Here is a 15755-nt window from a genome sequence, read left to right as displayed (position 1 = left end):
GAATAATAGCAGCATGCTGAACGATTTTTCCATGAAAAATGCCAGACGAGGGGTACTGCCGTATGTATTCTAAGCTGTGAAATTTGTTTGAATCAATGCAAATAACAAGAAAATATAACTTACGTTAAAAATAATATGTTTTAAAGCTACATTAACTAGAAAGATAATCTTATTCAATATTTTTGTTAAGAAATTACGACAAAAAGCAAGATATAAGCTATTTTAAACATCTCTTTTGCCATGGTTACTGTAAACTTTAAGAAAAATAGGGTACCATGTAAAGTGCTTGGTATTTTGCTTATAATATTTCCCAAATATTCCATGTTGGTCATTAACAGAATGCCACTTAAGCCGTCGAAAACCCCTATTTTATACATAGTTGTTTAAAAATGAGAGAAAATGCGTTACCATGGAAACACGAGCCCCGCGACATATACATTTAAAGCTTATATTAGAAAGCTAACGTGCATACTAGTAAAATTATCAATTATGCAGACTTCTATGGATATCAATGAAACTAAAATACACTGAAAAGTGTTAAATATCCGTATTTTCCTTCTTCTTTCAATATGAAATACCTTTAGAGGGTCATGTTCTTCAAACCTGGATAAAAATTGAATTCGAAGGGACAGAGACAAACAAAGTTGAAATTGTAGCAGGTAAAACTTCATATTACGCGAAATACAAACAAATGCTGCGGTTAAACTAACTTGAATTTACCCTTGTAACAAGGTAACCTACCTCCTTAAATTACGGGAATTGACATTACTTGCTATTCAAGATGACGTCGTCAACTAGTTCAGACAGTGAAGTTGTTAAAGAAGTATTCTAATATGCTTTTCTCTGTTAAAATTCACTTACGCTAGAGTGACGTCACGTTAACATGCGGTGACGTCAGTTTTTGTGTTGCGACCAAGAATTAGCGCTACTGTATTTGATCTACTGTTTTACATTAAGGGCATATTAGAATCGAAATAATTATAGCAAAACCATGTTTTAACACTATTTACACACTCGGGCGGTAATACGTCGTACAAATAATTTCACTCGGGCTACACCATCGTGAAATTTTTGAGCCCGACATATAACCGTCCATCGTACATAAATAGTGTTAAACACTCTTTTGCTATAAATTATTTCTTAAATGTATCCAAAGCAGTGATTTGGCGTTGAATATATAATACGCATCTAAAAGACAAACAATGATTTTATTCACGCGCAAATCACTGTTTATTATTTCGATTCTAACACGTTATCAAGGATTGTTATGTACGCCTTTCCGATATCCATAAAATATTGCCTGATTTCTGTTGGTTTCATTTCCAGCGCGCAGCTATGCCGTCTAACGTCATGACGTTATAAGTGTGACGTCAGAAAAATGAATTGCTGAAAAATAACACATAGTTTTCAGCCTTCTTTGTTTAATAGGAAAACAAATCGGGTCGTGTTAGAATAAATTGTATAATACAACTTCTTCTCTAACCACGGTTATCCGAGAAATGGCAAAACGGCACCCCGAGAGAAAAGGGTTATCAAAGATGCAAATAAATTCTGTTGTATCTGTGAGATATTAGATAAAAGCATAGCGATTGTACTTCCAAAACTCGCTGGTATGATTCCTAAAAAGAATCAGTCTACAAGTTAGATCTACATACATTCAATACATTCGCGGTTATCAACCGCCCATTTCCAAAGAGAGTAAACGGGGAGCGAGCCGCACATGTGCTCGCCTACGCAAGAATAAATATTCTGCCCTGACCGTTAATACATGCCCGGATCCAGTGAAAAAAAGTTTTTGTTTCAAGAACGCTTCAAACATGCTCGGGTCCAGTACTTTTATGTGTGCAAATTTAGTCGACTTCAAACGAGGATTTTTTTTTGCACTATTATTGAGTGAAATATATTTACAATAGTATGTATAAAAGCGGACTAAGAATATTATTGTTTTACAGAATCACACAGCAATGGAGGATTCTGTCAATCAAGGAGTCCAGGTATGATAACCTATCATTATGGAGGGATTATTATTTTTATTTTAATTTGTAATTTATATTTTTATTTGAAATAATGGTGTCTTAATTCACATACTTCAACAGTGCATGTAGAAGTAGGTCAATAGAGGGATTAGTTGGTGACCGATCCTGTAAGGGCGTGTGCACCAATGTATCCCGAAGGATTGGTAGGTGACCGATTCTGTAAGAGCGTGTGCACCAACGTATCCCGGGGGATTGGTAGGTGACCGATTCTGTAAGGGCGTGTGCACCAACGTATCCCGAGGGACTGGTAGGTGACCGATTCTGTAAGGGCGTGTGCACCAACGTATCCCGAGGAACTGTGGTAGGTGACCGATCCTGTAAGGTCGTGTGCACCAACGTATCCCGAGGGACTGGTAGGTGACCGATCCTGTAAGGTCGTGTGCACCAACGTATCCCAAGGGACTGGTAGGTGACCGTTCCTGTAAGGGCGTTTGCACCAACGTATCCCGAGGGACTGGTAGGTGACCGATCCTGTAAGGGCGTGTGCACCAACGTATTCCGAGGGATTGGTAGGAGACCGATTCTATCAGGGCGTGTGCACCAACGTATCCTGAGGGATTGGTAGGTGACCGATTCTGTAAGGGCGTGTGCACCAACGTATCCCGAAGGATTGGTAGGTGACCGATTCTGTAAGGGCGTGTGTACCAACGTATCCCGAGGGACTGGTAGGTGACCGATTCTGTAAGGGCGTGTGCACCAACGTATCCCGAATGATTGGTAGGTGACCGATTCTGTAAGGGCGTGTGCACCAACGTATCCCGAATGATTGGTAGGTGACCGATTCTGTAAGGGCGTGTGTACCAACGTATCCCGAAGGATTGGTAGGTGACCGATTCTGTAAGGGCGTGTGCACCAACGTATCCCGAAGGATTGGTAGGTGACCGATTCTGTAAGGGCGTGTGTACCAACGTATCCCGAAGGATTGGTAGGTGACCGATTCTGTAAGGGCGTGTGTACCAACGTATCCCGAGGGACTGGTAGGTGACCGATTCTGTAAGGGCGTGTGCACCAACGTATCCCGAGGGACTGGTAGGTGACCGATTCTGTAAGGGCGTGTGCACCAACGTATCCCGAGGGACTGGTAGGTGACCGATTCTGTAAGGGCGTGTGCACCAACGTATCCCGAGGGACTGGTAGGTGACCGATTCTATCAGGGCGTGTGCACCAACGTATCCTGAGGGATTGGTAGGTGACCGATTCTGTAAGGGCGTGTGCACCAACGTATCCCGAATGATTGGTAGGTGACCGATTCTGTAAGGGCGTGTGCACCAACGTATCCCGAAGGATTGGTAGGTGACCGATTCTGTAAGGGCGTGTGTACCAACGTATCCCGAGGGACTGGTAGGTGACCGATTCTGTAAGGGCGTGTGCACCAACGTATCCCGAATGATTGGTAGGTGACCGATTCTGTAAGGGCGTGTGTACCAACGTATCCCGAGGGATTCTGCAAATGCTTAACATGAAAAAAACATACATTAACGCTTTTCTAGAATTTAATGTGTAAAAGCTATTAATCATAATGTTGACAAACGTCAACGTGCACGTTCTAGGGCCGTGCAGTGGTTACGTTTTTCATGGAATGCGCATAACTAAAATATGTTCTAACAGCCCCAAGTCGCGAACATTTCCCCAACATCAATTTCAACATCTTTCACCAACCCCTTCCCCATTCTAGATATAGGAATAATAGGAAAAACACTGTTCAGCATTTTTTGAGGTACTGCCAGATCTTCTTGTAAATATTTGAATTTTAAAATGTTTGATAACAAACAGCTTCCATTATATAAAATTGATAATGTTGATTCCATTCATGTGGTATGTGAATTAAATTATTTAGCAATCAAAATCATATTTTGTTTAGCAATCAAAATCATATTTTGTTTTCTTAATATTTTTTTCCGACCAATTCAATGAGATAGATGAAGACAATAAGAATATCTTACGAGCTTAAACGTAAAACGCTTTAATTAAGATTTAAACAAAGGGATTGTAGGCAATTTTCCACGTCAACACACACGCACAAGGGGAATGCTTTACACCAGTCTTGAATTAGAAATACAGAAGAATTTTCATGCTTTTATAGTATCGTGTTTTTTATGTAAAAAGACATAATTCAGTTTTGCGCTGCATTTGTGATTGTGTTTATTTTTGCAATGTATTCTGTGAAACCTTTTTGAACATATATATACGTGCATGAAAAGAGTGCTACATAAATGAGGTTTAATAATAATAATATTAATAGTGATGATGATGATGAAGATGATGATAATAATAGTAATAGTTCATTCAAAACATGAATGTAACACAACATAATCATTTTGGCAAACTGTTTCAAAAACCATTACCCTGCTAAATTTCTAAATGGACTGGTCCATCATTCACAGCGTATTATTCAAAGAGGTGTTCACTGAAATTTTACTGACTGAATAGTGAGCAGTGCTGACCATAATCAGCCAGATCTTGGTATGCACTGACCGCAAAGGCAGAATCACTTGTCGCCAGCAGGCTACAAGGTTGAACCTAATATCAAAACAGAAAGTCCTTTGGTAGTTTAAATATTTGAAATTAGACTAAACATTATCTGTAGCATTTTTTTTGCAGTATCGTGCATATATTCCTATTGTTTCATTTTTACTTTTATTCTTTTTGACAGCTGCCTTGGGTTTTTTTTAATCAGTTATCTGATTTGTTATTATTACAAAATAACATTTCGGAAGTTATCTTTTCATTTGTGTTCATATTTAGTCATCATTTACGGACACTTTTAAATAATTAATACAATACATAAAGTGGTATATTTATTTTTTCATAAAAGGGAGTTTTAAACTAGTTGTCTTAAATACCTCCACCCACAGATTTCTCAACATTGGAAAGAAAGAGAAAAATGATAAAAAACAAGAAACAAAACAGAATTACATTTTTAATTCGTATGTTTTACATGTTTACTTTTCAGTTGTAAACATTTGTACAGACCATGTCTTGACAAAGCTGAACTTTGACTACCTTGATACAGTAAATGTGCCAACGTTTCAACACACCTCCTGTAAATGTGTTTTATCCCATTTTACCTATGAAGCTGAATACGGATTTTTTGCATTTACACGAAATTACCCAAAGAGCATACAGTTTAGAATAAACGATATTGTGATAAATGAAACTGCCAGAAAAGGATTTACATCTCTTATTAGTGAAACTCCGATTTCTTAACACAGGAAGTCATAAAGAGAAAATGGTGAAGAAAAGAATGTCATTTTAAATTTGTTTTACATGTTTACCATTTGCCACTTTACCTTTCAGTTGTAAAAATTTGTACGGACCATGTCTTGGCAAAGAAGAGCACTGTCTTCCTTGATACAGTTAGTGTGTCGGCATTTCAGCCCACCTCGTGTAAATGTATTATATCCCCTTTTAAGTATAAAGTTGGATACACATTTACTGTATATGGACAAAATTACCCGAAGGGCATGGAGTTTGAAATAAACAATATTGTGATAAAGGAAACTGCCAGTAGAAAAAGTACATATCTTATTGGTGAAACTCCGATTTACTTTTCCACTGCTGAAGGTCATAGAAATGGAGGAACCTGTGTAATTGTTGATACAGGTATGTAGTTTTACTACATAAACAATATATATACAGATCTGCACTCATGACAACTGACTTCATATTTTCAATGCTTTTGTTTTCAACTTCTATTTTCGGTTCTGCCTTTTTTGTTTTTTTCAAAATTGAAATCCAACATTATATTATCGATAGTCTTAACTTTTTAATTTCATTTTTTTCTATTTTTAAATTTGTTTTTATTTTGATCACTTGCACCTCGGACCAAAATAATGAATAGAAAATATAAATCATAATTATGTTCTGCCACTTCTCCTATATGAATATTTATCATTATTCTCCTGTTCTTTATCATTAAGGTATATGTATGTATCTGTTCACTTGTATTTACGAAAAGTAAACTGTGACTCCAGATACAAGTATTGACTTGACTTGTAATATCATCAAATGCAATATTCTTAAAGCAACCACAGAAGTCATTGGCTACCCTTTCTACCGTTCTTCTTTTGAAAGGTGTTTCTAAAAGTATGTTTTTTCTCTTGTTTGTTTTTTGTTAGAATTCAAACTAAACAGTCAACTTCTTTGCTTTTAAATAAACTTAATTTCTTTTTATAAACGCGCTTTTAGAATTCAGAATTAATCTATTTTCATTACTATATACTAGTTCTTCGTTAACTGTTGAAAATAATTGACCTGAAAAAAAGAAACATGGCAGAGTATAGGAAACTATGCGCTCATTTCACAGACCTATTCCAGTATGAAAAGGTTCCATTACAAAACATATTAAAACACAAACTTATACAACAGTCGGTGAGAACCTTTTTAAATTTTTGTTCACTTTATATAACGTCCTCCATTAAAAAGAAAGGCAATGTTGTTCTTATGTTAATTTCGTCTGCTTGGACTTCTTATTTCATTTAAAGAAGTGAAAGAATTTTCAAAATCGGGTTAAAAATGAGAACGTTATCAGCATTTACACACAAAAAACAAAATGGCGGATTTCTTAAATTTCTTGATACATATTTGAACAGTATTTACTTATTTCTGTAAAATAATTTCTCTACTTTTTCAAGCTATAATAATGAAAGGGATTACCATGTTTTACATCTTACACCCAAGAAACATGAAATTAGTCTATTTAAAAGGTCATTTGCTAAATTAAGAATTCAGCAATGTGTAAACGTCATAAACACACTAAAATGGCTGCCTCCTTGATCAGCCATTTTCTTAAATGTCAAACGGTCATATCTTTTTCAATAGTGATCCGATTTTAAAATATTTTTCAGCGTTATGAAAGGCTCGAGGATGGCTTTCATACAAAATTAACTCATTTTTAGGCTTTCCTTGCTCTTTAAAATGCTTGACTCACTTCAGATATAATCCTCTGTATGCAATATCATGAAGTTGTTGGGTATCTTGTATACAAGCGCCGTTGTAATAGATAATTTATACTTTTTATTGTTGGCGATAGTCACTAAATTACGTCATCTAGTATCATAATCAAATACGAATATTTTTCCTTTTTATGCAGACGACAGCTCCTTCTTTAATATAACCTGTATGAAGTCTACAATACTTGTCACTGACACAACAGCGACAGACACTTCAAGAGCAATAACAACAGAAATCTCAAAAGGCAACATAACAACACCAGTAACAACAACAGGTACAACAGCAGAAGCCTCAAGAAAAGGCAGCAAAACAACTCTTGCACAAAGTAGGTCAAATGGACCCGATTCATCCACGAAAACTACAGGTATCCCTAAAATTAAAACTGTAACGAGAAGAAATATTTCAGAATTACAATTATGTATAAAATAATTTATTTAAAATTTGTTTGAAAACATTGGTGTAGGGAATGAACAGTTCTGACATTATAAGACCAAATATAGATTTTAATAATAATTTATTCCCGAATGTATATCTTGACTAGACAATAGATCTATATTGTGTATTATTCTAACTTTAGTAAATTTCATTTTTGTTTTCAGTAATTGTGGTTCCAGTAGTGGTTGGAGTTTTACTGATTCTAGCAGCTGCGGTGCTACTTCTCGTCTATGTAAGAAGGAAAGTATCTTTTCTACTATTGTACACGGTGTTGTTATTTCTTTTAAAAGCGGAACGTGATGAATTTGCAGTTCATTTAAGAATTTAAAAAATACAATTTTTGTGCGTTTTTACGGGTATATACCGGGTATTAGAACGTATTGTAAATCAATAAGTCGCGCCAGCGATTCTTTGAAAGAAGTCCTAACTTGGTTAAACCCGTATAAACGCATAAAAATAGAATTCATTTCATATATTGACATTCTAACGGTAGCTTGCTGATAAGCGGTTTGCTTCTTTGTATCAGCATTAGAAAATCAAAATAAATGTCAAGATATCGATCTTTTCAACAGTTAAATAAAAATAAGACCCGCCTACGAGCAATTGTAATTCGCCTTCCGATAAAAAATAGTTCCTGGTTTTAACTTGAAATATCGTTATATCCAGTGAAAAGTCATATAGTCAGTCTGTTTTGATCTTTAGCGACAGAAAAATAAGACGAAGCTATAAATCAATGCTCGTTTTTGAAATTTTGGCATCAAAGTTTGAAAGATTTTTTCCATCGACGCCATTATGTACATGCTATTTTGTGAATGACGTCAGATTGCGCGCGCAATCTCGAGCGAAGGGCCGTCCTTGAAATTATTACATTAATGTTGTTTATACGAAAACAAAATTTCATTTTCTTCCCACACAAAATGTAAAGCGAATGTAAATATTACTTTTCATGGATTTAGTGTTCTATATTTGAAATGTCTTTCTGTCTTTGATCTATAACTATGAAGATTTAGACATACAGTAAGCCTTAATAAGTACAGCTACCCCTATTTGTGTGTAGATTTTGGAATGTAACAGAAGTTACATTAACAAAACTTTTAATTTATATCTACATGTTACAATACATTAATACTATAAAGACAATAGAAAGACGCTAAATATACATCGGATGATCTTTGTTTTCTTTCCCGATGTCGTTTCAGACGCCGGTTTGTTAAAGATACTAAAAGACATGAACAGGAACCATGTATGCCGGTATCAGAGCAAAGTCAAGGTCAACAGAACAATCCCGAGAGTGAAGAGAGTAACATCAATATTTCTGTCAATGCATACGAAAGGTTAAATATGTATGCAAATGACAAGCTGGCTGGAGAGATGTATGAGCAGCTTAATGCAGATAAAACAGGAGAATATCAAGAAATGTCTGACGTAGTTACTGACTCTCGAAATCAGAACAGGTAAGTACATTTACGGAAAATGTTGACCTAAACTGATTGAGGAAATATCTGTTATGTAAGTAAATAATACTTCTGATAATATAATAAATGTGGTACTCTTAAAACAACACATCATATATTTAAAACAGGTACGTATGTATGTACAGGGTGTTTCATAAATAGAGGATATTACATGAGTGCAGGGATATAAATTAGCAGGGGCCCAGTAGCCCATGGTCCCTAGATTTTGGGCTGGGCCCCTAAATTGTTGGAGAAAATGCCCATATATCTAATGTTAAACATTTATTTTTGACAGTCAGGGCCCCTAAATAAAAACACTTAGTTTATATCCCTGGAGTGTCTTTTCATATTGAATTTATTAAACGAGTTGAATACAATATAGAGAATAATAGGTTAGTGCCGTAGATGAGAAAGTTTATCTGGCGAGGTGGAGGAGGTAATCGGGTGAGCCGAAGGCGAACCTGATAACGTCCAGAGCCGAGCCAGATAAACTTTCTCCATCTACGGCACTAACCTATTATTCTATTTATCTTGTCATTACTTCATTTTCCGATATTTGGCAATTTATTTTACAAAAATAAGTGTGCGACAACCGCTTTAATGACGTCATATCGTAATGACGTCACTTATATAATGACGTGATTACCGGCAAAATCGCAATAACTTCTTCGTTTTTGAATAAAAACTCATTATTTGACCACTCATTTTCTTAGTTCGGACATTTCCAACACAATGATGATGGTTTCGTTGCAAAATTTCTTATGACAACAATATCGATCATAAGGTCACATGATCAACTGACCGTATATCACTGGTCACATGATCAACTGACGGTATATCAAGAAAGATATACGGCACCCTGATATCGGGTCGAAAATACTGCAAGTGACAGGATAAAATAAAATACGAGGCTCTGTCGAGCATTTTATCAATTTTATTCGACAACGAGTTTACTAAAATCAATGTGGAAAAAAAACAAAGAAAAATATCAAACAGGGAATGCCACGCACCAAAAGCGCAGCCTCCTCAAAACGAACCCCCAGCACGCAAACGCGTGCACCACACACACACACACACACACTCAAAAGCTTACACATCAGGACAAAACGAACAACACACACACACACTCAAAGCCAACACATAAGGACAAGACGAACAACAAGCATACACACACGCGCGCACACAAAGTCAACATACAAGGACAAAACGAACAAACAAAGGAACACAGTGGGGCACCGCCTTGGAACGGTCAGTGGCAAAAATGTGATATTCTTTTTATCACATGTTAGCCTTTCCTGTCGAAACATCAAAAATTCTACTTTCTTTTACTATATAAACAAGTCAATTTGACCAACGTCTCCTATACTATAAATGACGTCGACGTCAAAGCTTTATTGCACTATAGTGTATTATCGTTTTTATTTAATGGCTTTATTACACTCCCGCGACGTCAAACATGTGGTAATACGGGAAAACCGAAGGTTTTTCCGTCTATAGATAATGTGTTCGTGTATATATGTCAAAGTAAACCTATATACCGTTCAACTTGGGAATATGTTCTATACCTTCACCGGTTGTCCTGTCTATCCCAGAATTCCCGGAACTGCTGCGCCGCGGTGAATAATTTTCAGGACGACATTCGACAAAATAAAGTTTCTTACGAACAATCATCAGCAGACAAATTATTCTTATTCTGTCGTATTCTAACGAGTTGAAAATTCGCGGTATTTGATGGAATCGGTCTTATTCGGTTCTCTTTGTAACGTTTTTTTTTTGATGATTCAAGCGTCCCGCTTATAGTTTCCAATATTGAATAAAAATGTGCATTATAGTAGTGTTGGAAAAACATAATCATCGCTAGTTAATTTTTAATGTAGAAAAGCCAGTAATTACAAAAAAAAATGCCAATGTAAAACAAATCCAGACACACTGGCGTAACAAAATTTATTTATATACACAATTTTATGAGGTTATATGTCATAGTCCTTCGTGGTCCAGTGGTTAGCATGCGCGAGGTCCAGAGTTCGAATCCACATGTATGCCTTTTTTTCTTTTCTTTTTTTTGCTATAAGCCTAGTATATTTGTCACAAATTTTAGAGCAGAAATCATTAATGTGTATCATTTACTAATGTAAATTTTGAACACAACTTGAGATTCAAATTCAAAGGCATGGAAGAGCATGTGTTGCTTATCTCCCTTTCACAGCCCTAGACTTTTATGAGTTTGGTAAACTAAATTGGATTTTGACCAACAGAGTTTGTGTTCTTGATAAAATTCTGGCCAAGATCTTCTTAGAATGAATCTGAAATAAGAATTTATCATGTCAATGGTTATTTGTCTTTCTCCCACAAAATAGGTTTACCATAGCTAATTAGTGGGATAAAATTTGTCCTAAATGATGCATTTGACAATATAAATGACATTTAAAAGAATCGCAATAGTCTGTGTTTAGGATAACAGGTTTATATAAGTTCAAAAGTTTATTTATTGGAAGAACATTAGATATCTACATTAAAAATTTATATCACTATTTTCTAATATCCAGCCGAAAAGAGACAAATTTCTATTTAACTGGTTTCCATGATCATAACTAATATGATTAACCCTGGAACAACTGATACGTATTATTAGACCTTCCTGGATTAACCGTATAACAGAAATATTTTAGTTATAATTAATTCTCCTCATCTTGTGCTGTAGAAGACGTATTTCTTTTTCTTGCATACCAGACGGGGATTTCCGGTATTTTTATCAGTGCTGGAAAATTCCATCTTTCACCCCGGGATGACTCTCGTGCTGTAAATGACGTAAAACGAACTACATTTTTGTAGAAGATTTATGTAGTAATTTATATTTTATTTCATAATACGGAATAAAAATCCAATACCTTGACAGTTCCTTTTTGTTCCTGATAGTAAATTTCTCGATTCAAAAAACGTTATTTTATCCAAAAAAATCAATCATAACATTACGCTGCAACTGAAAAAACAAAACCGGAAATAGACAGTTTCCCTCGCCTAGCCGGATATTTCCATCTGCACCTACAACCAGTGAAAGAATCTTATATTCTTTAATAGAATAAAAAAAATGCCAAAATTGAGTTTTAATTTTATTGTAGTCTAAGAATCATAACAAACTGATATTACATTCAGGAATTATGGATTATCATTAATGCAAACAATTGACATTGTTTTAGTAACTTAATAGAACATCAAACTTCATAAAAAGAATCTGTAATACCAGGTATTGCCATTAATGATAACACAACTTCTTTTATTTTTATGGGGCACTGTTGGTTTATCAAGAGAACTCTGCCTTTTAGATAGCAACTAAATTCACACTGGTTTTTATTAATTGTGATGTCCATTTTCTCTTTACAAAGATAAGTTTTAAAAGAATTTTTCTAAGTTTGCTATTAAGACTTGATTCTCCTTGACTTTAGTAAAGCATTCGATAAAGTTTCTCACCTAAAACGTCTCTTTAAACTTCAGGAACATGGTGTTAACACCGTCACCATCAACTGGATTCATTCTTTTCTCATAGGTCGTCTTGGGTGGAGAATCATCAAAACAAGTCCCGGTTACATCAGGGGTCCCCCAAGGTTCAGTATTTGGTCCTCTTCTCTTTCTTCTTTGTATTAATGATCTTCCTGAATCTCTCTCTTCACAGGTCCGTCTTTTTGCTGATGACACTGCCGTTTACCTTGTGATCAACAACAAGCAAGACTGTTCCATTCTCCAACAGGATCTAGATAAACTTGTGTTGTGGGAGGATGCCTGGGAGATGGAGTTCAATCCAAGCAAGTGTGTTGTCATTCATATATCTAAAAGTACCAAATACAAAATTCAATTCAATTACACCTTACATGGCCAAACATTAGAATCAGTACCCAGTGCAAAATATCTTGGAGTCAATATATCTGAAGACCTTTCATGGAATCAACACATAGAGCAAATAACATCCAATGCAAACAAAACATTAGGATTTTTACGTAGAAATATTCAGACTACAAACCAACATATTAAGGAAACAGCCTATAAGACCATGGTAAGACCGCAATTAGAGTATGCCTCTAAAGTCTGGAGCCCCCACACAGATACCAACATTGATAAATTAGAAAAAGTTCAAAAAAGATCAGTTAGATGGGTTAAAAATAATTATTCTACCTATGACAGTGTCACCAGCATGCGGAACGGGTTGGGTTGGTAGAGTTTACAGGACACACGTGACCTAGCCCAACTGACCATGTTTTATAACATCATGTATGGTTTAGTTGCAGTACCAGTTCCATCTTACTTAGAAAGGCCTGTGAGAATGTCGCGGCATATGCATGAACTCTCCTTCCGTCAAGTCCATACTGAAGCAAATTATTTCAAATACTCCTTCTTCCCTTATACTGTTGTGTTGTGGAACCACCTGCCTTCTCAACCTGTACTCCAACCTGACCTTGAGGGGTCCAAACCATGTCTTGACCCCTCGGTCCTCTCTTACCGCCCCTGAACTCACAAAGCGGATGTTTTTAACCCCTTTTAACTTGTGAATATTTCATCTTACTTAACACTTTCACACTTTTATCTTCTCTCTCACTATCTTCATTTTTGAAGCCTTCCTTTCACTGCTTTTAAACCAACTTTTATCTGGTTGTGACGCGCAACCCGGCTATTATACCCGTGAGGGGAGTCCAGCCGTATACAAAGATAGATAAGTATAAATACTGTCACGTCTGACTTGATGTTGCACCCACATAATCTAAATGCGCTGATACCATGATGTTGAATGTGACGTAACACAGGATTAATGTGTATTTTTAAAACTATTTGTTACGTGTACATGAACTGAAAAGAAACTTTGCATTCCCGGATTCAGAAAATTGTATTAGAGAAACGAATAGACAGCTAAGGCATGATCGTTGGGGCCCATAGCGCCGACTGTATATACTGGACAAGTGGCCTCTGGTGCATTTTGGGACTAGATTCTGTGCACCCAGCGATTTTTCCGTTGTCAGTCTAGTCTTGACACATTTAAAGAAATGATTTGATCTTGTTCATTTATTCCAAACATTTAAAAACATTTGCCTTTGTTCATAATTTTCATAACAGAAGGCTGAAGAGCAAAACCGCCAGGCTTACTGTCAAAACTGAAAATATTAAAAAGAAAAATGAATGCAGAAATAAGGTTCTGTACGACTAGGTTTTCCCGTCAGACAGGCAGCGCCTAATTTCATATTATCTGTTACCATTTCGCTGTTTTAATTTTTTCAAAATATGGAATGTACTTTTAAATGAAAGTCACTAAGCGATAGGAGATATAATAAAGTTTTATTTAATACATAACATCAGCAGGTTTACTGAAAATGCTCACCTTCATGTCCCTTCAAAGAGAAGGTTTAGTTTTACAACATGTGCTCAAAATGACGTCCTCTCTGAAGACCTGGCTGCTTTCGGTCGGCCGCCGTTACTATGTTGTTAGTCAATAACTGACCTTTTCAGATCTTTTATCTGCGCACTTGCATCTTTCTAAGTTTCTTATCCTCAGGATATTGTTTTTGCATTGATCTAATGACTGTGACAGGTGAATAACTCTCATAATACAGCTTAACTACTTCTGTGCACTTTTCTATGGGCAACGCCATCTTGAAAATATGACTTGTTTTAATGACGCCAATTATGACGTTATGACGTCAACGTTTTTCCGTTATTTTTTACATAATGAAAAATTTCATTCTGTCTCCTTTAGAATACTATATAACATGACTGCGTTATGCGTGACATGTACGTTTTATATTAGCCTATAATTGTAACACATATTCTGAAACACGCTGTATGTATGTATGTATGTATGTATGAGAGCCAGTTTAGTCAGTAATTGTAGGTCTTCATTCTGTGTACTTTCGCTTTTGAATAATATAAACCCTTTTATGTTTGAAAAGGAACGTCTTTCTCACAGTGTTTATGAAAACTCATTTTTACCGTACGACACTGTAACTGAGTCGTAGATTTACTACTCATCAGCTTAAGATCTTCATTATGTATTTAAAGGAACGTTACAAAACAAGTTAATTTGGAAGACACCGAAAAAAGTCCTACACCCTCTAAAGGACGGCTGAAGGGACAAGTTAAAGGACAAGGGAACAACAGCAATGGTGATGATCGTGATATTGAAATTCCATCGAATGCATATGAAAAATTAAACATGTATGTAAATGATAACTTAGCAGGAGAGATGTATGAGCAACTAGATACTAACCAAGATGGGGATTATCGGGGGAAACACGTTCCACGTAAAAAGGACAGACCAGGCAACAAAAGTGAACAGAAAACCAAGACAAATGAGCAAGCTTTTGCTGTTTATGCAAATGCAAAATGATATTTATGACGATATAGTCTATATCTGATTTCAACAAAAACGCATGCTTTTTGTTAATTAAGGGAACACGATGGGTGTTATACATGACATTACCTCTCATTAACCCACTACGAAAAGATTTTCTTATACCTATGATTAATAATTCAAGTTACAGCCGTGAGGTTACCATTAATGCCGCCCTTACTTGGATTTATTGTTTTTATCCTTTCTGATCCTGTTACATGATGAAATCGATATAAGAACGATTTGCTGTTAATAACATAGTGTAATTTCCAAAAAAATATAAATTCATGTCATCATATGTTTATATTCGTTTTATGACTTTACTACCTGTTTTGATGAGTCACAAAAATGCACATATATATCCTGGAAAAGGATGTTACAAAATAGCAGTAACGGCGTGTCACATCTGAGAAAAGAATTAATCTTTGTCTGATATTTAACATATTCTAGCGAAAAGTCAATATCTACATCAGACGTAATAATAATAATAACATTTTCTTCAACAAT

General features: G+C 35.7%; 1 protein-coding gene across 3 annotated transcripts in view; it reads left to right on the top strand.

Moving 5' to 3' along the window:
- LOC123552539 (uncharacterized) overlaps positions 1-15546 on the top strand; it is a 28827-nt gene extending 13281 nt beyond the window's left edge. Inside the window, exons 2-8 of one of the 3 annotated variants that reach the window (XR_008370783.1) lie at positions 1953-1994; positions 5334-5639; positions 7129-7353; positions 7589-7664; positions 8624-8878; positions 12549-12682; positions 14918-15053. Coding sequence is in view for 2 of the 3 variants with exons in the window: in XM_045342262.2 (XP_045198197.2) it covers positions 1953-1994; positions 5334-5639; positions 7129-7353; positions 7589-7664; positions 8624-8878; positions 14918-15245 (1232 nt within the window). In the remaining variant the exon portion in view is untranslated. Of the gene's footprint in view, positions 1-1952; positions 1995-5333; positions 5640-7128; positions 7354-7588; positions 7665-8623; positions 8879-12548; positions 12683-14917 lie in introns of all 3 variants that reach the window. The other 2 variants (XM_045342262.2, XM_053542031.1) reach the window with 2 other exon arrangements.
- Positions 15547-15755: the final 209 nt, after the last annotated feature.

The sequence above is a fragment of the Mercenaria mercenaria genome, chromosome 4 (assembly GCF_021730395.1).
Source record: "Mercenaria mercenaria strain notata chromosome 4, MADL_Memer_1, whole genome shotgun sequence".
NCBI classification, from domain to species: domain Eukaryota; kingdom Metazoa; phylum Mollusca; class Bivalvia; order Venerida; family Veneridae; genus Mercenaria; species Mercenaria mercenaria.
This window is presented reverse-complemented; position numbering and strand designations above follow the sequence as displayed.